Source organism: Chanodichthys erythropterus, chromosome 11 (genome assembly GCF_024489055.1).
Source record: "Chanodichthys erythropterus isolate Z2021 chromosome 11, ASM2448905v1, whole genome shotgun sequence".
In the NCBI taxonomy this organism is placed as follows: domain Eukaryota; kingdom Metazoa; phylum Chordata; class Actinopteri; order Cypriniformes; family Xenocyprididae; genus Chanodichthys; species Chanodichthys erythropterus.
This window is the reverse complement of record NC_090231.1, coordinates 11,545,540-11,572,335: the sequence shown is the minus strand read 5'-3', so window position 1 is coordinate 11,572,335 and position 26,796 is coordinate 11,545,540. Positions and strand designations below refer to the sequence as shown.

The 26,796-nt window shown below is 45.2% G+C and overlaps 1 protein-coding gene across 4 annotated transcripts; it reads right to left on the bottom strand.

Annotated features, from left to right (window-relative positions):
• Positions 1-3,337: 3,337 nt before the first annotated feature.
• LOC137031067 (histidine N-acetyltransferase-like) lies at positions 3,338-26,524 on the bottom strand. 4 transcript variants are annotated; one of them, XM_067401675.1, is made up of 4 exons: positions 26,301-26,524; positions 25,206-25,440; positions 22,183-22,407; positions 3,338-4,588 (listed from the first exon to the last, which is right to left on the bottom strand). In XM_067401675.1, exons 2-4 carry the CDS (start codon positions 25,392-25,394, stop codon positions 4,004-4,006), a joined length of 999 nt encoding a protein of 332 aa, XP_067257776.1. In that variant the 5' UTR covers positions 25,395-25,440; positions 26,301-26,524; the 3' UTR covers positions 3,338-4,003. The 4 variants fall into 4 exon arrangements, 2 of the variants coding, with proteins under 2 accessions (XP_067257776.1, XP_067257777.1); XM_067401676.1 differs by lacking the exon at positions 26,301-26,524 and adding an exon at positions 26,233-26,264; XR_010896491.1 differs by lacking the exons at positions 22,183-22,407; positions 25,206-25,440; positions 26,301-26,524 and adding an exon at positions 13,276-19,103 and having other exon boundaries at positions 4,503-4,588.
• Between the last annotated feature and the right edge of the window lie 272 nt (positions 26,525-26,796).

The following is a 26,796-nucleotide window of genomic DNA, read 5'->3' as shown; positions in this document are numbered from 1 at the left end:
TGCAAAGTCAGGGAGGACGAGGAGCAGGTCCTCTTAGTTGCGCCCTACTGGCCCAACCGGACCTGGTTCCCAGAACTCTCACTCCTCGCGACAGCCCCTCCCTGGCCCATTCCTCTGAGGAAGATCCTGCTTTTTCAGAGACGGGGCACTCTTTGGCACCCGCGTCCAGACCTCTGGAAACTCCATGTCTGGTCCCTGGACGGGACGCGGAGGTTCTAGGTGACTTACCCCCTGAGGTACTTAACACCATCACTTCGGCACGTGCACTGTCTACGAGACGTGCTTACGCCTCGAAGTGGAACCTGTTCGTTGAGTGGTGCTTTTCTCGCCGAGATGACCCCCGAAGATGCTCGATCGGAGTCCTGCTTTCCTTCTTGCAGCAAGGGTTGGAGCGTAGGCTGCCCCCTTCCACCCTCAAAGTCCATACTGCTGCTATCTCCGCTTACCACGACCACATAGATGGCAAATCAGTTGGTCAGCACGACCTGGTCATCAGGTTCCTTAGGGGGGCGAGACGGTTAAATCCTCCTCGTCCCCCCTCCATACCCTCTTGGGACCTCGCTCTGGTGCTAAGAGCACTTCAGATTGCTCCCTTTAAGCCTTTGCAATCAGCAGACTTAAAGATTCTGTCTATGAAGACTTTGCTGCTGGTTGCATTGGCCTCCATCAAGAGGGTAGGGGACCTGCAGTCATTTTCGGTCGACGAATCGTGCCTGGAGTTCGGGCCGGGTGATAGCCACGTGGTACTAAGACCCCGGCCTGGCTATGTGGCCAAGGTTCCTACCACTCCCTTCAGGGACCAGGTGGTGAGCCTGCAAGCGCTGCCCTCGGAGGAGGCAGACCCAGCCCTGGCTTTACTCTGTCCAGTTCGCGCTTTGTGACTGTACATAGACAGAACCCAAAGCCTCAGGACCTCAGACCAGCTCTTTGTCTGTTATGGAAGCCAGCAGAACGGAAAGGCTGTCTCCAAGCAGAGGATGGCCCACTGGATAGTGGATGCCATCGCCCTGGTTTACCAAGCTCAGGGCGTGCCCTGCCCGCTCAGGTTGCATGCTCACTCCACGAGAGGTGTCGCATCCTCCTGGGGGCTGGCTCGTGGCACCTCGCTGACAGACATTTGTAGAGCTGCGGGCTGGGCGACACCTAACACGTTCGCTAGATACTATAGCCTTCGTGTCGAGCCGGTCTCCTCCCGTGTTCTCGCCACAGGTCAGAGGCATGGAGAGGCCCCGGCTTAGTGTCGGCTTGCTGCGCTACATGCGCTTCTTTTCTCCAGAGAGTCCCTACATGGCAGACCCTGTCGAGTCCTCCGATATCCCTTCGGCAGCCGACGTGGCGGAGTGTCTGGCGCCAGGCCTATACTCCGTCGTATCCTTGAGAACCGGGTTTAGGCTGGGTTCCATATGTTTGACCCTACGGGGATCCCATATCGTTGGTTCCACGGTTGCTCCTAAACGAAGCCCGTGTCTTTCCCTCTGGGAGAACCTACCCTTCATTGGGTTGGAGTCACCCCAGCTCTTCCATATGTAGCACAGCCCTACAGGGTTAGTCCATATGTACTTCTCCACATAACTCCTTCGGGGAAGGATGTGGCTTCCGCAGCGTTCCTTTCCCAGTGAAAGGGTACGCTTTCCCAGCGTTATCCAATAGTCTCACTGAATGGGTTTTGGGGAACAGCAGTGATTGACTCTCTCTGTGTTAGCCCTGTCCCACCATCCTCAGGCAAGGGGATTCAGGTGGCTTACAACAGAGCGCTGGAAGGGGGCAGCTCCTGTGGCGCTTTGGTGGGGATTCCTATTCGTCGGTCTGTCCGACGTACGTCAAACATGAATGGGAACGTCTCGGTTACAAAGGTAACCCTCGTTCCCTGAAGGAACGTACGTCCCGTCGCCACAGTCGCTGTACCCCGCTGATGCTGCCGCCTATCCGGTTCGGCTCCTCAGCGAAAACCTGAAGATGCAACGCACCTGCTGCTCATTATATACCCGCGCTGCGAGACGAGCAGCTGATGCATATGATTGCATGCCAATGTGCATTGGCTCGTTTTAGTTACACTCGAAGTAGATTGGCCTCTCTAGCAAGATTCCTATTCGTCGGTCTGTCCGACGTACGTCTCCGTTCCCTCCTTCAGGGAACGTGGGTTACCTTTGTAACCGAGACGATACTTCCACATGTGGGGATTCCATGTTTTATGGGGGGTTTTCCATAGACATGATTTTTGTAGTGATTTGTAGTATATTCTAGCCCATACACTAAACACACGACCCTCACAGAAAACTTTCTGCATTTTTACATTTATATTTAACATTTTTGCATATAAAATAAAGAAATTAACAACATATTCATATTCACATATTTGGGTTTTCGTAACAAAAAATAAACTGTGGGTCACATTAGTAGTTAAATTTAAGAACTTAACCCAAAATATAATAGTCGTATACAATCACAAAATTGACCCTTCGCAGGGAGTTTGATTGACAAGCGATCTAACCAATCAGAACGCTGAATCCGCCATTTTGTCTGACAAAGCAGTCAGGAGTTAGAAGATATCACCTCGGTGGAGTTAAACTTGAAAAATTGTGTATATTTACATCTTTCTACATTTGAAACAACATTCATTCTCATGTTTATTTGATGTTAGAAATGGACTAGTAGGAAGAGATGATCGGTTCACGAGCCTCTTGAGCTGAAGCGCTACAGCGATCTGTCACGATCATGGTCATAAAACATTAAAGAGCCACAAAATGTTTTTTATTGTTTGAATTTCTTAAAAAACTACACATTTTGAAAGCTGGGACTTTGTTTAATATCATAAGTAACCTGGTTTGTTTTGTCTGTCGACGTGTTGTCAGTGTCCTCTTTGCTCCGCGATGTATTTTTCACTACGTGTGGTGTGACAGCGCCACGGCATGTCGGACAAAGCAACAGTAACTAAGGGTGGCGGGTCTTTGTGAAGGGTCAATTACTGGGCAGCTAGACCAAAAAATGACACTTCCTCTCTCAAGATCCATAAAGGTACTAAAACATATTTAAATTGGTTCATGTGAGTACAGTGGTTCAATATTAATATTATAAAGCGACAAGAATATTTTTGGTGCACCAAAAAAAAAAAAAAAATGACTTATTTAGTGGTGGCCGATTTCAAAACACTGCTTCATGAAGCATCGGAGCATAAATGAATCAGTGTATCGAATCTGCTGTTCGGAGCGCCAAAGTCACGTGATTTCAGCCGTTGGCAGTTTGACACGCGATCCGAATCATGATTCAACACACTGATTCATAATGCTCCGATGCTTCATGAAGTGTAAAATTCAATATAGTGTCTTCATGTGTGCTTGTGAAAAGAAGGAGGGAGAAGGTGATCTGCTCTGCCATGAGATGCTCTGTAATAAGGTTCGGTACAAGGAACAGATGGACATTACTTGAGAGACAGAACTGGAACTAAATGAGTGTAATGACAAGCCAAGAGCTTCAGCAGAACAAGAGTGACGTGAAACTAATGAAGGAGAAACCAAAGGGTATTACGAAGGAAAAGAATTTTCAGTTGCCTAACAGCTGTATATCATACATACAGTAAAAGACACTGTGAATTTCAATTTTGTTGTATTTATTTTGAAAAAGTTTAGTGATTAATTTTGAAGTTGTTTATACAGTATTGATTTTTTTTATTGTAAGCACATGCATGTGAAGTATGAAGTACTTTTCTTTCAATTCATAAATCATTCTGTACTCATGCAGGAACAAATACATGCCTCATGTTTCTGACATCAGCACATGAGTTCACAGTTTTTTTGCCTTGTTCCACTCAGACGCAAATGACAAAAGTGCTACAGTTTTGTTATACAATAGCTTGACTAACTGATTTAACATGTTAAACAAACACTTTGTTTAAACAAAGCTGACAAGTCCATTATGGACAATACAACATTAATCACCCAAAAATTAAACAAGTCTTTCTTTATCTCAGGAAAATTTTTCTTTTCTCTATCCTCGTTAGATATCATTATAACTCTCTTTCCAATAACAGCTGCTCCCAGTAATCCCGAAACTGCTTCACCGTGTCATGGCCCACACAAAACTGCTTTAAATCTTCCCATATAGCCTGATGCATATATATATGAACCACAACTATTCCTTGAATCTCACTTTTCGCACTGTCCAGGTGAGCTATTAATGCCTTCTTTGCTAAAGAAGTGTCTGTCCCGTACAGGTCAATATTAAAACGTAGAGACCCTCCATTAAATGGAATAGGATAGGGAGGTGTGTGGAGGCTCATGAACAGGGGTTTCCCACAAGAACCATCTACAAACCATGTCAGGTTTTGCTTTGCCAAGATGTGAAGGTTACTCTCCATGAGTTTCAAGGGCTCCCAGTCCTGGATTATAGCACCCCCTGGAAGCTGAAGTCTGGAAGACAGGTCTGAATCCAAAAGAAGGGCCTTAAGAGCATCAAAGTCCTTTATAGGCACTAAAGGGCGGCTGCTATTGGACCCATCTGACGGGTTCCCATCTGACGGGTCCAGTTTTTCATTCAGACCTGAGACAAAGCTATTAAAATCCACAGAATTCCCCAACAGAGACAGAATAGCCTGGTTTAAAAGACAGAAAGAAAAAACAGAGATATATGTTGCTGTGGTAAGGATCAAAAAGGTAGTGAGAGCGAGTCAAGAAGAAAGAAGAACTTTAGTAGAGTGCATAATTAATCTAAAAACAACATCAAAAATAACAATATAAAAAGACATAAGAAATGCAGATTACACAGTATTTTGAATATCAAGCATTTTAAAATTAATATTTAAGTCTATGTTTATGTTAAGATTATGTTTTGCTATTGGCCCCAAGCATATATTTTTGACCAATCAGCTTTCTTAAATTCATAATCACTCTCATTAGTTGGTGCTTAAAGCTTATTGTTTTGCGTGCAGTAAAGCGTAAAGTTTAGGGTATAGCGTTGGAAAGAGTATATATAGGCTACCTGATGAATTATTCTAATAAACAACTTAATATTGCCTAAAATGTCAAAAAGACAGTCAAGCATATTTTCCTTTTCCATATCCATGTGGTTTCTGATAAAAAGAGATCCCGAAATTGAAACTGCTAATACTAATCAGGATAGGGGTAGACATAAACATAGGGTCACTCAGAATCAGAAATCGTTGTAATGGAAGAGGCAACAACGTCAAAGGTGAGCGAGAATATCACTTTTTAACTGAATAATATGGTCTCAACAAAGCTTTATATACATGTAGTTAGGGCCGTGCAAAAACATAATAATAATGCTCTTATAGTTGTGACATCACCATTCAGTGACATTGTATGCTCTGGCAAAACGTCTCGGTTGTGTCGAACCGACAGGTTGGGGGTCGTCCTTGGGAGCCTCAATCACCTCTGAGAGTAAAACAACAAGTATAGCAACGCTCACTCGTAACGCCCAGGGTAAAAAGTTCTCAGGTCTCCTTTTCAAGGAGGCTACACACCTTTCCAAGAGGTCACTGCAGCTGTAGGGCCTCTTCTTAAAATGTTTTGGTAGTAAGCCTAATCCGAGAGTTCACAGCTGCGTACACCTGGTTGTTAACGTTGTTAACTCAGTGAGAAAGGAACACTACGGAGATCACATCCTACCCTATGGACTAGCCAGTGGGGAGTACTACATAGGGAAAAAGTTTCTTTGAACGGTTTTGGGCAGATTATGAAGTGTTTACTCTGAAATAGCCTAGTGCCACATCAGTGAAGCATTTTTTCGCAATGAATGATGAAAATTCAGATTTGCGTCACAGAAATAAATTATGTTTTAAAGTATATCACAATAGAAAAACATTATTTTAAATTGTAATAATATTTCAGATTTGAAAATCATAGTGACCAGATATTGGAACACATTAGACTACATGAATTTGATGGTTAGATCACTGACTGGAAGCAGGAAAGTTTTTCTTCTTTTTTCTCTCTCCAGTGCACAGAAACACCAAACATCTTGGAATGCCAGGTAAGTGATGTTCACTTATATCTTTGAATAGGATTTATTTCCAGGTAAAACTGTACTCAAAATGTGCCTTTGACTCATTTATATTGTTAACTATATTTTAAATAAACTACTTTGTCCTCACATTATATAGTTCTCACTCACATGAGTATTCATGTCTCCATGCATATTGTCTTTTTAAATAGAAAGTGTCTTACAAAATATAAATCAATATATTGTTTTATGTGAATGAGTAGGCGGGATGGTTTTCACATCACGTCGAAGCAAAAAATTCTAGGCTTCTACATTCAGTACCCAGAAGTCCTGTGGACATATATTTAGTATTTGTTTTGTGGCCTTATTTCAGTGACTTAAAATTTTTGTTTTTTCAATAACCATGCATAAAAATTCTCTCAAAAATACAAACATGTACATACATGTTGCTCACATATTATGGTAGCCTGGTTCATGCTGAATACAGTGTAATGACTTTTGCCATTAATATGTTTATAAGCAACTAAAAAAAGCAAATATCAGGGCATGTCAAAACTGCCCCAGGGCCCCAAAAATCCTCAGACCCCAGAGAGGTAATGATTTTGCAACTGTTATCTCGACCCGCCTTGACTACTGTAATGGCCTTTATGTAGGTACTAGCCAAGGCTACCTAACACGATTGCAGATGGAACAGAATGCTGCTGCTCATCTGATAACAGGAACGCGCAAAAGGGAACATATTACACCAATAATGGGCTCACTTCACTGGCTTTCTGTTTATTTTAGAATTGATTTTAAGATTTTAGTTTTAATATTTAAATCATCAAATGGACTAGCACCAAGATAGCTTTGTGATTTAATACAGGGTCCATCAAGAGCACTTAGGTCCACTGAGCATTTACTTTTAGTCGTCCCTCAAGCAAGGCTGAAGAACAGGGGTGACCATGCTTTGCAGTTGCAGCCCCAAAACTTTGGAATAATTTGCCTCTATGTTATGCAGGCCCAAACACTTTCTGCTTTTAAATCTTAAAACTCATTTTTACTCTTTGGCATAACTCAGTAACCCATTATTAACTTAGTATGATAGCCGTTTTTATGATGTTTTATGTTTTGTTGAAAGTGTTTACGGCCAATGGAATTGGCGTGCGATATTTGCATAATGCGCACCGCCCCCGTCAGGTGTATATAAATAGGAAGCAGATGCAATCGCACTCTGTCTTTCGCTTCGGAGCCATTTACTGGTGTCCTATTTAGAAGACTCCTTTCTTCGTGTGTTTTTTCGACTAAAACACTGCCTCAGAAGAGGATCTGCAGCGAGCTTCGGTGCTGGTGAAGAGGGCACGTGCAGCGAGGTCGCGAGTGTCTGAGGAGCCGAGCTATAAGCTCTAAACTGCTGTTTTCACAGCAACACAAAGAGTGTGTGTGAGGTAGCGATTTGGGCCGGTTCCTCGGTGTGTCAGGGAGTGGTGTACCTGACACATCGCGTCGCTCCCTGGGTGCTTCAGCACGAGTGAGTTGACTTCCCCTTCTAAAAGAGCTTTACAGACGAACCCTGACAGTATGTCATTTCGTCTGTGCGTTACTGGGTGCGGTCGTTCCCTGGTCCCTGCTGATGGGCACAATCGCTGCATCTCGTGTTTGGGCGTTCAGCACGCTGAAGCAGCGTTTGTGGATGGTTCATGTTCCCATTGCGGGAACATGACCATCGCGGTGCTGAGGTCGAGGCTCTCCTTCCTGAAGTCTCAGGAAGCGGGAGTCCCCCTCTCCTATGCCGCGTACGACCGTTTTTTCCGGCCCCGGGAACCGGAATGACGGTACGGCGCTGTATAGGGAGGGCGACCTGAGGATAACGGTCAGGGCTCCCCCGTCGAGCGGAAACGCTCCGCGGGCCCCTGCCCCCTCATCAGCACCGCAACCCATCCTGCCGCCGTTGGTTTCTGCTGGGCCCTCTTCGGACTGTCCAGCCGTTACCTTTGGTGCGCCGGCGGAGGATCAGATGTCGATCGCTGCGTCGGAAGGCGAGTTTGAGTGTTCGGGGGAGGAAGATCCGGACGCGCTGCCGCCCTCCGGGACGACAGCGTTGCCCGAATCGGATCCCGAACTCTCGGCTGTGCTCTCCCGGGCCGCCTTGTGTGTCGGCCTCGAGTGGAACCCTCCACCCTGTCCCGGCCCATCGCGGCTGGATGATTGGTACTTGGGGGGGGGGGGGTCGCGCTGGTCAGCCCCAGCGTCCCGCCCCAATGCCTTTCTTCCCGGAGGTGCACGACGAGGTGACCAGGTCTTGGCAGACACCGTATAGTGTTCGTTCGAGGCCTGGCCCCCCGTCCGCCTTCACCTCCCTGGACGGCGGGGCAGCCAGGGGGTACGCGAGGATCCCGCCAGTCGAGCGGTCTGTTGCGATGCAACTGTGTCCAACGGCCGCTGGCTGGCGTGGTGAGCCGTGTCTCCCGTCCCGGGCCTGTAAATTCTCAGCCGGTCTGACTGAGAAAGCTTACAGTTCCTGTGGGCAGGCTGCCTCTGCCCTGCATGCGATGGCGCTTTTGCAGGTCTACCAGGCAAACGCGCTGTCGGAAATGCCCCAGGAAGGTCCTGACCAACAGCTGCTGGGGGAGCTGCGCGCTGCCACCGACCTCGCCCTCCGGGCGACGAAGGTGACAGCACGCGCTGTTGGTCATGCGATGTCTACCTTGGTAGTCCAGCAACGCCATCTCTGGCTGACCCTGGCGGACATGCGGGATGCCGATAAGCAGAGGTTCCTAAATTCCCCCGTGTCCCCGGTCGGCCTATTCGGCGACGCAGTGGAGAGCTTCGCCCATCAGTTCTCCGCTGCACAGAAGCAGGCTGAGGCTATCAGTCACGTCATGCCACGGCGGTCCGCTGCTGCTCCACCCAGCCGCCTGTGGCTCAGCCTCAGCCCGCTCGTCGCCGAGGGCGCCCGCCTGCATCGTCCTCCGCCCCTGCTAAGACGGCAAAGCAGCAGCCTACACCAGCCAGACAGCAGGGTGCCGGTCGCGGGCGTGGTGCCCAGCCCGTCTCCGCTAAGCCCGGTGGTAAGCGTAAGAGCAAAACACGGCACTGAGACGGGCAACCTGGAGGGGAAGGATCTTGCTCTTCGGGAGAGTTTTCCACCATCTCTCCCACCCCCGGAGGAGGGCCGGGGGGAATTTGTGTTTGTCTGTCCACCGCCGCTGGCTCTCCGGAGTCCAGCGGTACCCACTTTTTCACAAAAAGAGCAGTTTCCTCAAACTCCAGGTCACAACAAGGGGTGTCTGTCAGTGTGCCAGGCTCCGCCTCGCCGTTGACAGCTCCCTCCCCATTCGCCAGCAGGTGGCAGTGTGATGGTGCAGACCGCGTCCCGTGCGCTGTCTCCCATGCACACTGCTGCCTCGCAGAGTCTGACCCCACTCCGGGCCGCCCCCAAGCCGTCCGGGTCGGGTCCCTCTCTGCCTTGCTGCCCCACCCCCGGTGCGTCTGTGGTACCTTTGGTCCTGCTGGCTCAGTGTCTGGAAGCGTGGAGCACGCTCCCCAGCCTGTCCAGTTGGCTCATTCGTACTATCAGACTCGGCTATGCGATTCAGTTCGCCCGGCGTCCCCCGGTCTTCAGGGCTGTCCACTTCACTCCGGTGTCGTTGGACAGTGCTCCTGTTCTCCGGGTGGAGATTGCTGTCCTCCTGGCGAAGGGTACAATCAAGCCGGTCCCTCCAGCCGATATGAAGTCGGGGTTTTACAGCCCCTACTTCATTGTACCGTAAAAGGGCGGTGGGCTACGGCCAATCCTGGACCGTCCCCAGGATTGGTTTGCAGCAATAGACCTGAAGGACGCGTACTTTCATGTCTCGATTCTGCCTCGACACAGACCCTTCCTAGGTCGGTCTGCGTTCGAGGGTCGGGCATGTCAGTACAAAGTCCTACCCGACAGGGTTGTAGCTCCCAGCCGGTTGGGTCTTCAGGTCAACTGGGACAAGAGCAAACTCGCCCCCGGGTAGAGGATCTCTTGTTTCGGTCTCGAGCTAGACTCGGTCGCACGGACTGCGCGTCTCACCGAGGTGCACGTCCAGTCGGTGTTGAACTGCCTGAGCTCGCTCAAGTGCAGGACAGCGGCTCCACTGAAAGATTTTCAGAGGCTCCTGGGGCATATGGCGTCTGCAGCCGCGGTAACGCCGCTCGGATTGCTTCATATGAGACCGCTTCAACACTGGCTCCGCGGCCGGGTCCCGAGATGGGCGTGGCAGTGCGGCACGCTCCGTGTCCCCGTGACACCGAGCTGCCGTCGCACCCTTGTCCGGTGGTTGGACCCTTCGTTCCTGTGGGCCGGAGTACCCCTCGAACGAGTGTCCAGGCACGCTGTGGTCTCCACAGATGTCTCTGCCACGGGATGGGGGGCCACGTACAACGGGCATGCAGTGACAGGTCTTTGGACGGGGCCTCAGCTGCATTGGCATACCAATTGCCTCGAGTTGCTAGCGGTTCGTCTTGCGCTGGCCCGCTTCAAGGAGCTGTTGTCAGGCAAGCACGTTCTAGTCCGCTCACTAAGCACTGCGGCCGTTGCGTACACCTACCGTCAAGGTGGTCTACGCTTCCGTCGCATGTTGCAACTCGCCCGCCATCTCTTGTTGTGGAGTCAGAAGGATCTGAGGTCCCTTCGGGCCACTCGTGTCTCAGGTGTGCTCAACCGTGCAGCCGACGAACTGTCACGGCAGCATCTACTTGCGGGCGAGTGGCGGCTCCACCCCCAGGCGGTCCAGCTGATTTGGCAGCGTTTCGGCGAGGCCCAGGTATTGGGCCTCGATCCTGTTTGCCTCCCCGGAAACTGCCCTCCGCCAGTGGTTTTATTCCCTGACCGGCGGCACGCTCGGCACGGATGCCCTGGCACACAGCTGGCCCCCGGGTCTGCGCAAACATGCGTTTCCCCCAGTGAGCCTTCTCGCACAACTCATGTGCAAGGTCAGGGAGGACGGGGAGCAGGTTCTGTTAGTGGCGCCGTACTGGCCCACTCGGACCTGATTCTCAGACCTCATTCTCCTCGCGACAGCACCTCCCTGGCCGATTCCTCTGAGGAAGGACCCCCTGACTCAGAGACGGGGCACCCTGTGGCACCCGCGTCCCGATCTGTGGAACCTCCACGTGTGGTCCCTGGACGGGATGCGGAGGTTCTGAGTGATCTCCCGCAAGCGGTCGTAGACACCATCACTTCCGCTAGAGCTCCTTCCACTATGAATCTCTACGCGTTGAAGTGGAACCTGTTCGTCGAATGGTGCGCCTCTCGCCGAGAGGACCCCCGATCATGTTCGGTCGGATCCGTGCTTTCCTTTCTGCAAGATGGGTTGGAGCGAAGGCTGTCTCCCTCCACCCTCAAGGTGTATGTTGCCGCTATTGCCGCACATCACCATGCAGTTGAGGGTAAGTCCCTGGGGAAACACGATCTGATCGTCAGATTCCTGAGGGGGGCCAGGAGACTGAATCCTCCTCGCCCTTCCTCCGTACCCTCTTGGGATTTGACCCTGGTTCTCACAGCTCTCCGGGGTCATCCCTTTGAACCTTTGCAATCAGTCGACCTGAAACTAATGTCTCTTAAGACGGTTCTTCTGGTTGCATTGGCTTCCCTGAAGAGGGTAGGGGATCTGCATGCATTTTCGGTCGACGAAACGTGCCTAGAATTCGGGCCCGGTGATTCTCACGTCATCCTGAGACCCTGGCCTGGATACGTGCCCAAGGTTCCTACCACTCCCTTCAGAGATCAGGTAGTGAACCTGCAAGCGCTGCCCTCGGAGGAGGCAGACCCAGCCCTAGCTTTGCTCTGTCCCGTCCGCGCTCTGCGCGTTTACGTGGATAGAACGCGAAGCTTCAGGACCTCAGATCAGCTCTTCATCTGTTACGGAGGCCAGCAGAAGGGAAAGGCTGTCTCCAAGCAGAGGATGGCCCACTGGATAGTGGATGCCATCGCCTTGGCGTACGAATCCCAGGGCGTGCCTTGCCCGCTCGGGTTGAGAGCCCACTCCACCAGAGGGGTGGCCTCTTCCTGGGCGCTGGCTCATGGTGCCTCGCTGACAGATATCTGTAGAGCTGCGGGCTGGGCGACACCTAACACGTTCGCTAGGTTTTATAGCCTACGTGTAGAGCCGGTATCCTCGCGTGTACTTGCATCCACTAGTCGGTAGACGTGTTGTACCCGCTCCAAGTGTCGGCTTGCAATGCCATTCCCGCCACTGGCCGGATACGTGCATACTTTCACTCCAGTCGTGTTCCCCGCTGGCGAACCCTGTCGAGTTCCTCCGCCTCCCCCTTCGGCGCGGAGTGTCTGATGCCAGGCCTACATCCGTCGCTGACGCTGTCTGTTGGCTGGGGCCCATATGTCGTGACCCCTCTACGTGAGCGGTCCCATATGTGTATTTTCCACGGTTTAAAACTCCCTACGGGCCGAGTCCGTGTCTTTCCCTTAGCAGAGCCAGCTCTGCTGTCACCTGTCAGATGAGTCTCCCCCTACCAGGTGGAGCCATCCCAGGGACTCCATATGCGTACTGCCCCCCGGGCCAGTCCATGTGTGTATTTCCCACGTAAACTCCTCCCCCATTGGGTAGGTAGTGGTCTCCGCAGCGTCCCCTACGGGTTCGCTTCCCCAGTGTGTCTAGTTTACTTAGTGGGTAGTGGTTAGACAACAGTAGACTCTCTCGGTGTAAGCTCGCCCCCTTCACCGCCAGCCGGTGCTATGGGCGGCTGAGCTTGCGCTGGGCACTGGAAGGGGTTTCGTAACTGTGGCGCTTTAGTTGGGATCCCAATTCATCGGTCACTACTGACGTACGTCGAACGTGACCGACTGAAAGGGAACGTCTCGGTTACGTTTGTAACCCTCGTTCCCTGAAGGAAGGAACGGAGACGTACGTCCCATCGCCACAGTTTCTGTACCCTCGCTGTAGCGTGGACACCAGTTGTCTCCTCAGCGAAAAACAGAGTGCGATTGCATCTGCTTCCTATTTATATACACCTGACGGGGGCGGTGCGCATTATGCAAATATCGCACGCCGATTCCATTGGCTTGTTTTAGCTTACACGAAGATGATAGGGCTCTCTAAGCGATATCCCAATTCGTCGGTCACTACTGACGTACGTCTCCGTTCCCTCCTTCAGGGAACGAGGGTTACATACGTAACCGAGACGTTTTTAAAAGTGCTATATAAATAAACTTTGAGTTGAGGTATTTATATCATATGATATATTTAAGCAATATCACACGAGTAATGAGTGCAATGTCACACGAGAGATGTTTTTGTCCTGAATGTATACACATATATACACACACATCAGATTGTTGATGGGACATACACTTGTTAATGCTGATGTAGAAGAAGTAGAGTTGCAACATCTCATATTGTACATCAAACTGTTTAGAGGTGGAACCTCTGGATTGTTCAGATAGTCCTTGAAAACTGGTGACTCCGGTAAGAGAGTAAGGGCTCGGAGAGTTTCATCCAAAAGAACTTTAATAAAGTTGGACACATAAATACAGGTCACGTTGGTGAGATATTGGGTTGCAGTAAAAATACACAAATAAAGGGTATGGGTGTGTATGTGTGTGGTCTGAAACACAAGAAAATGGTGCAAATTAGACAAATGAATATTACAGTCATTGTTAAGATATTGAACATTTCCATACTGCACACAAACAGATACACATTCAAACAGATAAACATATAAATGATCCATTGTCTGCAATTCGTGATACATTCACAATTATGATGGTATAGCATCCCAAAATTATCTTAATATGGCTTACAAACCAACATTTATACATTAATATAACAACGCACTGTAGCACGTGTCTTTGAATCTAGCACGCTAGCTTTCTGACGTCGATTAACAAATAACGTCATCTTGTGCAAATATACTCTTACAAGATTAATACAACATCATCACAACAACATCAGTATCATCAACATGCATGATTTAACTGGAAATGATAAATAAACTTACTTTTCTGCATGAACGCACACAGCTTTAAAGTTCGGATGCTCACCGTGACCCAGCGTGTGCAGTGTATGAAGCGCATGGTCTTAAAGGGGAAGGTGTATAGGTATCAGTAAGATGGAAGATATGCGCCCTCTAGTGGTTAAATATGAAAGAGCAATTAAAGGGATAGACTTTCCTACATTGCCGCCCCCAAATTTAGTATCTAAATTTGTAATTAGTAAGGAAAGTCTCAGTGTCAGTTATTTTTCTTCTTCCTCATCCTCCCATGATGGCAATTTAACTAACCGGGCAACAGGCCGAAGATAAGTTCGTCCTTTCACCTGTACTTCGGCGGTGCGTATGCGGTTATCTACTCCTGGATAGGTTTTAGTCACTCTGCCAATAGGCCACAAAGCTCGGGGCAATTGCGGATCAACTATCATGACAATCTGACCGTTACTTAGATTGGCATTGTCCTTCTGCCATTTTTGGCGGGTCTGTAGGCTTGGTAAGTAATGTCGTATGAAGTTAACCCAAAAGTGATCAGCTAGAATTTGGCTGTGTCGCCACCGTCTTCGACTTAACAGATCACTAGATGAGTAGATTGCTTGTGGGAGTGATGCATCACGACGACCCATTAGCAACAGATTCGGTGTGACAGGGTCTGGGTCGGCAACATCTGAGGAAACATAGCCGAGTGGCTTAGAGTTGAGGATTCCCTCAACTTCCACTAGCACTGTACGCAAGACCGCTTCAGTCACTGTTCGATTGCCCAAAACTACCTGAAGAGCAGTTTTCACTGATTGTATCTCTCGCTCCCAGGTCCCTCCAAAGTGTGGGGCGTGTGGAGGGTTAAACTGGAAAGCAATTTCCAGGCCTGCTAGATGTTCTTTAAGTGATGCTTCTAATGATGCAAAGGCCTCCTGGAGTTCAATGGCTCCTCCCCGGAAGTTTGTGCCTCTATCAGCCAATATCTCAAATGGCTTACCACGGCGTGAGACAAATCGTCTTAATGCCATCAGGAAAGCATCCGTGTCCATGCTCTCCAAAAGATCAAGATGTATGCAGCATGTCGTCATACATTTGAATATGATCCCCCAGCGTTTCTCTGTGCGTCTTCCAATCTTTATAATAAACGGGCCGAAACAGTCTACACCAGTGGACCAAAACGGTGGTTTGTATAGTCGTAGGCGTGACGGGGGCAAGTCTGCCATCTTTGGCATTACAGGACTTGCTTTCCATTTTTGACAGGTCTCACAGTTGTACTGGTGCCTCTTGATGGATTCTCTGCCACGCAGGATCCAGTACTTGCATCTGATCTCACTCAAGACCCTCTCTGGTCCGGGATGTAGAAGCTGGTTGTCATATTCCTTGATTAGGAGCATTGTAATGTGATGTTTAGGGTCTAGTATTATAGGATGTATTATGTCTGGATCTAGGCCCTCGGCTCGGCGGAGTCGTCCCCCAACTCGGATTAAACCAAGTGTTTGGTCATACTCAGGGGAAAGTGACGAAAGACGACTCTGGGCAGATATGGATTTACTTTTGGTCAGCGCGTCCACCTCTTCTGGAAAACTGTCACTTTGAGCTTGTCTTAACAGGTGTAGTTCAGCTGCTATGGCATCTGCTGCTGTCATAATTGCAGCCGCCCCGTGAATGGACTGGTGAGTTGCCTTCAACATGTCTGTCCAACTCTTAACATCAGAGATGTCAGGTTGGGGCTTGGCAAGACAAGCATTTCCACAGAATGACTGCTTTCTTAGCTCATCATGGTCATCAGGAGCTGCTAATTCAAGTAAGGATGGCCAGGTGCTGGGATCTTGATAAAAGAACCATGGCCCTTGACTCCAGCGCTGAGGTTTGCTCAACTCTAGCAAAGTCTTCCCCCTAGTCAAATCGTCTGCTGGGTTATCTGTGGTATTGACATATCGCCAATTTGACACCAAAGTCATGTCCTGGATTTCAGCGATGCGTGTCCCGACGAAAACTTTATATCGGCAAGAGTCAGATTTTAGCCAGCTCAGGACTGTTGTTGAATCGGTCCACAGAATTATATCATCTGAAGAGACAGAAAGCTCTTTACTGAGCAACTTTGCCAGCTGTGCTCCTGTGAGAGCTGCACAGAGCTCTAAGCGAGGCATTGATGTTTGTTTGCGAGGAGCCACTCTGGACCTTGCCATCACAAAGGCTACATGGATCCGTTTCTGCTGATCTTGAGTGTGAAGGTAAGCAACAGACCCGTATGCCTGTTCAGAGGCATCGCAAAATATATGGATGGTTCTCTGTGTGCCTTCTGTGTCAGCACATGGTGGTATGTATGCTCTGGGAATTTCTACAGTGTGCAAATTGGCCAATTCGGCCTCCCAGGATTTCCATTGTACTAACAGGCTTTCAGGGTGAATGATGTCATCCCAACCAATCTTGAGTTTCCAGAGATCTTGAATTAGCACTTTTGCTTTAGTGGTGAAGGGTATAAGAAATCCAAGTGGGTCATATTGTGTGGCCAGTACTTTGTACACATTTCGTAGTGTGGGTTCAGAGTAGTTCACTTGGCGATGTTGATATCCAAGGTGGTCAGTAAGACAATTCCAACGAAGACCCAAAGCTGGCTCTTGTGGATTCGAACTATGCTCGGAAAGCCACAGTTCAGTGCTAGCTGCTCTGGCTTCAACTGGGAGGTGTTCTACTACAGATGGCATATTACTGGCCCACTGACGGATTTCAAAACCACCAGAAGACAAAAGACTGCGCATCCTGTCAATGAGGTTATGGGCCTTCTCCGTTGAGTTAAGGCTCTGCAAACAATTATCAACGTAGAATGCCTGCTCTACAGACCTTTGAACATCTTCATAGCCTTTGCCGTTGTCCTTCACATGCCTTTGAAGTGCATATGTGGCGCAACAAGGACTGCAGGTAGTCCCAAAATGAAGAACCTGCCATTCAAAGACACTTGGCTCTTCGTCCCTCTTCATATCTCTCCAAAGGAAGCGTAACAGTGAGCGATCTTCTGGCAAAAGTCTGATCTGGTGGAACATTGCTTTAATGTCTCCACTGATAGCCACCGTGTGCTCGCGAAACCGAAGGTGGACACCAAGAAGGGATGGACCTAAGATGGGACCAGGAAGGAGGTGATCATTCAGGGCTTGTCCTCTGTATTGATATGAGCAATTGAAAACAAGCCTTGCTTTGTTATTATGGTGAACTAAGTGATGAGGGAGGTACCATGACTCAGTAGAAGATTCCACAATCTCCGGCATCAGTCTCTTCACATAGCCTGCTGTTTCCAGCTTTTGGATCTCATGACAATAGATCATGGCTTGTTTGGTGTCATTTGCGATCCGTCGCTCTGTACTTCGAAGTAGAGAAAGGCAAGCAGATTTGGGTGCTTGTAGACAAGGACTATCCTTCCGTCTGAGAAGCGGTGTAGCATATCTCATTATGCCATCGACATTCACCCTTATAGTGCGCTGCTCAAGCAATTCAAGTGCTTGCTGGTCAAGCTTGGATCGGGTGGCTGCCTTCTCACTAATATAGGGCAATGTATCAATTTGCCACAATTTCTCTACATGCTTTTGAAGATCAGAGTGGGGAGAGCTCACTGCAGTAAAGAAACAGTGCTGCTCTTCAAAAGGAAGATGGAACAAGCTGGCAGGACCTTGAAGTGTCCAACCGAGGGAAGTACATATTGCTACAGGTCCCCCAGCAGGGCCAACACAAACAGGCTGGATTGGGATGTGCAAATGTGGAAAGTCAGAACCAATCAGTAGTACAGGCTTCACTTTGTCAATTGCTGGGATTGGCAGACCCTGTAGATGCTTGTACTTCTTCATCAGTATGTTAACTGGGTAACTGTGCTCAGAAAGACCCAGTTCATCAGCAGTGAATGCATGATGGATCTTGTGTCTACATCTAGGGTTGTCAGCTGGGGAAATTTCGAATGAAACAGATGCGCCTTTTAGGTGAATGACCTCATGCCGTACAGTTCTCAGCGAAAGCGTTTCTGGTTCTTTCTGCAGCTTGAGATATTGCACAGCAGAAGAAAGGAGAATAGTCCGCTCGGAACCATCATCCAGCAAAGCATATGCCTCAAGTGAGTGTTCAGCATTATGCAGAAGTACTTTGACTACCTTTAACATGACCTCTTGAGGACGATTAGGACGGTCAAGATAAATGGTGTCTGGATGGGTACTAACCATAAGAACCTTGTTGGGCTCCTGTTCATTTACATCATGTAGCACAGTAAGATGTTGCTTCTGACATATTTTACAGGGCTTTTTGAGGGTACATGCCTCTGGTCTGTGGTTGCGTCCACAGCGCCAACAGCCTTTGTCTTTAAGCCACTGTGCTATCTGGTCAGTTGTCAGTGACTTGAATTTTGAACACAAACTGAGGTAGTGCTCACGTGTGTCACAATATGGGCAATAAGGTTTAGGCTTGTCTGTAGGCTTTAGTGGGAATGTATGGTGAATCGGAGAGGTAAGTTGTAATTTATCTGAACTACTACTGGTGTTGTAGTAAACAGAAGATGATGGCTGACTTGGACTTCTCTTCCCTTTCCTCTGAGGCTTCATCTGCTCTTGAAACATATCAACAGCTCTACTAGAGATGCGCTTTGCCTGTGATTTCAGCTGAAGCCAAGCTGATAGGTCAAGCAGAGTGTATGTTTTGTCTGTCCCTGTGATTAGTATACCACGGCTTAGACAATGCTCGACAAACCCATCACGGTAGCTGGCAGGCAGTTTGGCTAAAAGTCTGTCTACATGTGAGCCACATTTCAGTTCGTAGCCGTTCTCACCCTCTAATGAACGGAGCATGCCCACAAGAGAATGTACTGAAAGCGCAAAGTTATCAAATGCTTCAGCATCGCCTACTCTGACTGGTGGAGAATTCAATATAACTCCAAGTTCACTCTGTACAAGTTGACGTGGTTGCCCATATTTGTCTTGGAGGGCCTGCAATGCGGTCGTGTACGGAGTGGGGTCATGCATGTAAGCTTGTGCTAATTTGTAGGCACTTGGCAACTTTAATCTGTCTAGAAGCACTTGGTATTTAAACTGCTCTGTGAGATGAGCGTGGGCACCAACAAGGCTGTCTAGAGCCATTTTCAGTAAGGCAAAGTCAGACTCCCTACCACTATCAAATTTAGGCAGAGCAGGCTTGGGTATACCATATGAGCTGGCAATCAACATGTCCATCATATTGACTGGGGCTGGTGGCTGTATACCTGGAACACTAGGCACCGATAATTGCTATGGGCTGAACTGCGGTTGCCTTACAGGTGGATGTAGCTGACTTGTTGGAGGATGAGGTTGGGATCGTACTGGGACTGCAAAGGTAGGTGGCTGGGCATAGCTGGTCCCTGTTGAATCTGCACCTGACTGACCTAGACTATAAGTTTGTCTATCGAAAGACAATGACTGCTGCACTATTGTAGGAGGGTATACACTTGTAGTAGGCAATTTCACCTGTTGGGGGGACACACTTGGTAACACTACAGGATAAATAGGAGAAGGAACAACAGTTACAGGTTCTGCGTGTAATGGTTTGGATGTAGAGAGAGATGTAATGTGCTCAGGAACAGAGTGTGAAATCAAGGGCTGAGTGGTGACAGGATTACTCTGAGGTATGTAAGGTGTAGAGTGCTGTGGATTATCAGACAACTGATGTTTTATGTGGTGAGCAACCTCTACCTTCTGTGAACAGAGTATATCAGTCTGTACCTGCCCTGGATCAAGTTCACTTCTGCTTTGTGGAACAGCTGTTGCATTTCCAGTCTCTGATTCTCGAAGAAGTGAGGCGATGAGACGTGCTTTCTCCAGCTCCATCTCCTTCTGCTTAATGCGGCGCTGTCTTTCAAGCTGTTTGGTGATCAGTTCTTTGGTCTTGTGCGCTGCACGAGCCTCTTCATCCAACTGCCGACTTCTCTTTTGCTGCTCTCTGAGGAGATCTTCTCTCTCATATAGCGCCAAGCGTGCTTGTTGATCCAGGAACTCACACTGTTCTTCAGCTTTGCTCTCCTCCACCATCTGTCTCTGCATCTCTGCAAGCTCCATGCTCTTTAGTTTCTCCTCTACAATAGCTGCCTGAAGATCAGTCAGTCGTGAAGCTGTTGTCCGGCTGGATCCAGAGCTTCTGCTGGTCTTTGTTCTGGAATGGCTGTGACGTGAACTTGCAGATGACTGTGCTGAAGGTGGTCTGCAAGGCACGGTCGCATCGTCTGGTTGTGCAGCTGGACTAGTATCCACTGGCGTTACACTGCTGACATCTGCACTGGTAGCTGGAATTTGGCTCGGTTGATACCCAACAGCGTAATCATTTAAGTATGCTGGTGGATGTCTCTCCCGCTGAGTACGAGGTCGTACGACTGGCTCTGTGACCTCCTGCTCGGCTTGCATATTGTCTTCAAGGTTACTACCATCCGGCTCGAAGGACCATTTGTAGAGGTGGAACCTCTGGATTGTTCAGATAGTCCTTGAAAACTGGTGACTCCGGTAAGAGAGTAAGGGCTCGGAGAGTTTCATCCAAAAGAACTTTAATAAAGTTGGGCACATAAATACAGGTCACGTTGGTGAGATATTGGGTTGCAGTAAAAATACACAAATAAAGGGTATGGGTGTTTATGTGTGTGGTCTGAAACACAAGAAAAATGGTGCAAATTAGACAAATGAATATTACAGTCATTGTTAAGATATTGAACATTTCCATACTGCACACAAACAGATACACATTCAAACAGATAAACATATAAATGATCCATTGTCTGCAATTCGTGATACATTCACAATTATGATGGTATAGCATCCCAAAATTATCTTAATATGGCTTACAAACCAACATTTATACATTAATATAACAACAACGCACTGTAGCACGTGTCTTTGAATCTAGCACGCTAGCTTTCTGACGTCGATTAACAAATAACGTCATCTTGTGCAAATATACTCTTACAAGATTAATACAACATCATCACAACAACATCAGTATCATCAACATGCATGATTTAACTGGAAATGATAAATAAACTTACTTTTCTGCATGAACGCACACAGCTTTAAAGTTCGGATGCTCACCGTGACCCAGCGTGTGCAGTGTATGAAGCGCATGGTCTTAAAGGGGAAGGTGTATAGGTATCAGTAAGATGGAAGATATGCGCCCTCTAGTGGTTAAATATGAAAGAGCAATTAAAGGGATAGACTTTCCTACAAACTGAGTTGCGTATCACTGAGAAATATCCTGAGAAGATGTCCTTGTGATGGAGGTTCATGTTGAAGAACTAGTTCTTCCAATGTTTCATCATCGGACTCGCGCTCGGATTGATATAAAATCGATGCCATCGTTTACAGGGTATACAATTACTAAGCTCAGGAAGCCTCTGGACCAGAACTGAAGTTCTCTTATGGTAACAGCGTTTTGTTGTCGTCGGGTGCTAAAAGTGGTAGACCAAACACAACAGAATGTGCCATTTGGCCAATCAGAGCAGAGGATGCTCATGGAAAGGAGGGGTTTAGAGAGACTGAAGCATTGGACAAGAATCAGTGAAACATGTGGTAATGTGCAATGTACTGTAAATCATGAGAAAATGAAAGTGTTTTTTGATTTTGGATGCACATAAACCTGTTGTAGAAGACCTCCTCAACAAAATTAGGAACCTTTAAAATAGCATAATAGAGGCACTTGATATCATATTTTTGGGATAGTTTGCCCAAAAATTTTAAATCTATTTACATTTCTTTACCCTCACGTCGTTTCAAACCTGCATGACTTTCTTTCTTTTGTGGAACATAAAAAGATATTTTGAAGAATGTTAGTAACCAAACTGTTTTGGTCTACAAGTATATCTAATTACCAATTCAGATGAAGCTTCATCTAATTAAATAGAATAAAATTTAAATCGCTTACCAACCTTAAAATATACTATTGTCCATTATTAATCTTTGTTCATAATACATTAAATATAGTTAGCAAGAACTGAGCTGGATGATGACATCACTGTTTTCTACAGAGCTTCTTTATAGCTGAATTTAACTCATTTCATGTGAGCTTTACAGTTACTGAACCGAACTGAATCAACACTGAACTGATTTCAGCTGAATAATAACACTATTGTCTTTTTAGAGCTACTTTCCAGCAGAATTGAATTTTGTTTGCATTACTGAATCATTTTCAGTGTATCACTGTAAAGTTGCTTTAAAACAATCTGTTTTGTATAAAGTGCTTATATTGAACAATAAAGGTGACTTGACTTGGAATATATTTCGCTTTTCAAATATCAATTTAACTTACCCGTCTGGCCAGCAGTGTGAACTTGCGCAGTTTTTCAGGCCCTGGGTCATCTCCTCTGGTGAGGCGCTTGGTCTTCACATTGGGGTAGACCTTCTTTATGTAGCCATCAACAAATTTCTGTATCACTCCAGCCAGACCACGGCCCCTTTCATTCGGACACACTCTTAATCCCTCAACTATCACAGTTTCACCTCCGTCAACCACCAGGCCTGACTCCAGCGCCACCTAAAGTCACACAGGAATAATTATTTAAGGTTAAAAAAGGTTAAAATACCTGAGCTGCTTCTGAAATCGCATACTCTCTTAAGTAGGTACATATTTCATGTGAATGAGATTTCGGATTCATTAGTTGTTACAATAAATAATAAAATGAATTACAAAGTGCTGTAAACTATTTGTGCTAAAATTGGTCTGCTTTTGTTGAAAATTGTTGATTACAATTTTTCTGAATCAATTTGACACCTTTCTCCAAACTCAGATCACTGCATTCAAAACAAGTAACAGTGATCTGAACAATTTTTAATTGTCAGTTTTCATTTATTTCATACAAATTATAAATCATATGCATAATTTTCTCAAAACATTGTGTACAAAATTATCAAATGTGTTCACAACAGTTCACAGAGCCAATACAAATTTTAATATATCAGGGGGGAAAAACATTTGCAAAATTTGTAATTTGTCAACTATAAAAGCTATTTTAAAAGTAACAAACATTGTTATACAACTTTAAAAAAGAAAAGAAAAAAAAGAATAGAAAGGGTAAGATGGAGGGCACTGGTGTTGTGGAAAGAATAAGAGGAGAAATTGTTTTTTTGCAGGTGACAGACAGCCTATCAATAATCACTCTTGTAAGGTCACGTGTCGTGAAGTTCAAGGATTTCCCAGCATTTTTTGAACACTGATGATAAGTTGATGGCAAAAATCGAAGAAGTCAATTAAATAGAGTTAAATGAGTTGATAACTTTTAACTTTTTGTATTTTTTTTTTTTTGTTGTTGTTGTTGCCTTGCATAATTACTATAGTTATGTGTAGAGCTGCACAATTAATCATAAAAAGCCCAAACACCCACACAATCTCTTTCCTAAATGATAATGATTCGCCTGTCTCATACCGGAACATTCAAATCTGCATTAGTGCAGTTGGTCATATAGGTATTTTTATTGAAATGATAACAATTATTAAAATGATCACAGAAATACTGGGATAAACACTGATGTCAACGATCAAATTAGAGCAAACATCATTTGAAAGTTAAAGGGTTAGTTCACCCAAAAATGACATTTCTGTCATTAATTACTCACCCTCATGTCGTTCCAAACCCGCAAGACCTTCTTTCATCTTCAGAACACAAATTAAGATATTTTGATGAAATCCAAGAGTTTTTTTTTTAATCCTCCATTGAAAGCAATGAAATTACTGTCATTCAAGGTCCAGAAAAGTAGTAAAAACATCATTAAAATAGTCAACGTGATTACAGTGGTTCAAACTTAATGTCATGATCCGACAAGAATACTTTTTGTGTGCAAAAACAGAACAAAAATAACGACTTCATTCAACAAATTCGTCTGTCCGGTCACGTGAGCAGCACAACGCATGTGTGTGACGTAAACACAGAAGCTTCATAACATTAAGGTTGAACCACTGTAGTCACGTTGACTATTTTAACAATGTTTTTACTACTTTTCTGGACCTTGAATATCGGTAAATTTGTAGCTTTCAATGGAGGATTTAAAAACCTCTCGGATTTCATCAAAATATCTTAATTTGTGTTCCGAAGATGAATGAAGGTCTTACAGGTGTGGAATGACATGAGGGTGAGTAATTAATAATGGAAATTTCACAATGACACTTGAAATAATAATTGTACTGATTACAAGTGAATGTTAAAAAATGTATTTGTCATTGAATTATTCATTCAAGAGATTCGTTCAAAAATGCTGACTCATCCAGTAATGAAACAAGTAAAGTATTTATGAGTGAGTCATTGAATCATTCAAAATGATTTTTAAAATAATTAATTCAAATCAATTAAGCATTTTTAAATAGACTGCAGCTATTAATATTTTGTCAGAACCTCTGGTGAATTACATGTTATTTTGTTTAGTTGGTGTTCAGAATTGTGGGAGAATCTAATTTTATTGCGGGGGTGGGTATAGTGTTAAAAAAAATGAAGATGATTATGGCTGTCAATTCTACAGAAGAGAATTAGGGCCAAGCAATAATAAAAAAAATAAAACCATCTCGAGATTAAAGTTGTTAAATTTCGAGAAAAAACTCGGTAAATTTCGAGAAAAAAGTCGAGATAAAATGTTGAGAATAAACTCATTAAATTATGAGAAAAAAAGTTGTTAAATTAAAAGAACAAATTCATTAAATTACGAATTTGTTGTCATAATTTAACGACTTTTAACTCGTAATTTAACGACTTTATTTTCCTAATTTAATGAGTTTATTCTCAACATTTTATCTCGACTTTTTTCTTGAAATTTAACGAGTTTTTTCTGGTAATTTAATGACTTTATTCTCAAGATGTTTTTTTTTTTATTATCAAGAGCACAAGTATATGGGTCATGAGTCAATCAAATATGTGCACAGCAGAGAGCACAGGCACTGATGTGGTTAATTTCAGCCACAAGTTAAAATTTTGTCTTTCTTGAGAACTGCAAGCAGTGTATTTCTCAGTAGACACATCAGAGCATATTTTAATCATTAACTTTTTCCTACCATAACAGTTAGTGATTTAGCAAACACGCAGATGATAAATGTTAATATTCCATGTCTCTGTATCATTCAAGTTTAGATGACCAAATAACACTGTAAATTTATTGGAAATCCTAGTTTTATAATATATAATAAGCTTATATATAAATTATTATAAGGTGTGTGTCTATGCTTTAATGAAAAATTAGACTACAATTTAACAATGGTATTTAATATTTCCTCATGGCTTCTGTCAGAGCTACTGTAATATCAGAAAACACATGAGCTCTATCAAAACTTTTTACTCTTGTATCGCTTACCAGCTTCCCATCTCTCCGTGCTATAATAACCACTCTTCCTGGCTCAGTCATCCAGGAGTGATAGCGATGTGGAAGGTAGTCATTGCCACTATATATGTCTTGAGATATGGCCATCACGTCATCGTAATCCACTGGTCTTGCCAGACAGAAGGTCAGTCCATCACTTTCACCCACACAGTGTGAATTCATCGTTACTGGACAGGTTAACTGAAGACTGTAACTTTTTTTGTCTAGTCTAGTCTCAAAAACAAATAAAAACAGATTTAAAAAACAACATTAAAAGTATAAAATATATAAAAAATTAAAATACTTTATTTTATTTGAATGTAATTGTTAAATATGCCTATTGCAAGCAGATGCAGCCTACGTAGTAGATAAAATCTGTTAAGCGACTTATTCAAACACCTTTTGGTGTTACTGCCAGCAAATCAGCATATTAGAATGATTTCTGAAGGATCATGTGACACTGAAGACTGGAGTAACGATGCTGAAAATTCAGCTTTGCATCACAGGAATAAATTACTTTGTCAAATATATTTAAATAGTACACAGTTATTTTAAATTGTAATAATATTTCACAATATTACTGTTTTTTAACTGTATTTTTAATTAAATAAATGTAGCCTTAGTAAGCAGACGAAACTTCTTTTAAAAACATTAAAAATCTTAGTGGGTCCAAACTTTTGGACTGTACTGTATATATATATATATATATATATTACTCTGGATTACTGTCTAGGGCAGAGGTGCCCAATCCTGCTCCTGGAGATCAACCTTCCTGAAAAGTTCAGCTCCAACCCTGATCAAACACATCTGAACCAGCTAATTAAGATCTTAAGGAGCACTTGATAATTACAGATAGGTATGTTTGATCAGGATGGGTAATAAGAAGAAAGTGGACTTGCTATGATCATATGATCACATTAAGCACTAACTATTTGCACAGCTAAAAATGCAACTAACCTACTTTCAAAGACACAATATAAGCAAAGCGTTACTGATATATAAGTTTACAAGCGATATACACCAAAAGCCGTGCAGAAGATTTCTTCGGTAATGTGGTGTTTGATAGAAAATGTGTCTGTCTGGACTTACCGCGTGACCTGTCGACAGTCATGTGATTTTGACGTTGTGTTCCAGAAGACAATCAGGACAAGTCCCTCCTCGGACGATCATGGACTTTATTCTTGCAGGCTTTTGTTTAAAATGTCTAACCTTTACACAGCCTTAACCGCTTTCTTTTGTTTTGTTAATAAGGTTGGCATCTTTAATCGTATCAATAATTATTAAACATTAGATACCGTGGGCACAGAGATCTTCTTTGAGACGATTCAAATACATTTAAAAAACAGTTAAATAATAGACACTAGCGTCTTTAAAAGATACAATCTGAAGCCATTTCCTTCTCAAAAACAGTATCGTAGCCCCACCAAGTGGGTAGAAGGCGACATTGCATGTTTTTTTTGTTGTTTTTTTGTCTAATAGGCCTCAATGAAGAGGAAAAAAAAGAATTAAGAATGATATTAATACCAACTGTTCTTTTTGTTTAGAGAAACTTGAAGCTACTTTTCATTTATTTTGGAATTACTCT

Bases quoted from the DNA above. Each gene is read 5' to 3' on its own strand.
- LOC137031067 (XM_067401675.1), bottom strand. From the start codon at position 25,394: ATGAATTCACACTGTGTGGGTGAAAGTGATGGACTGACCTTCTGTCTG. The intron at 22,408-25,205 runs GTAAGCGATACA...GTGTGACTTTAG, and splicing joins CACGGAGAGATGGGAAGCTG to GTGGCGCTGGAGTCAGGCCT. The intron at 4,589-22,182 runs GTAAGTTAAATT...CTTTTAAACCAG, and splicing joins TCACACTGCTGGCCAGACGG to GCTATTCTGTCTCTGTTGGG.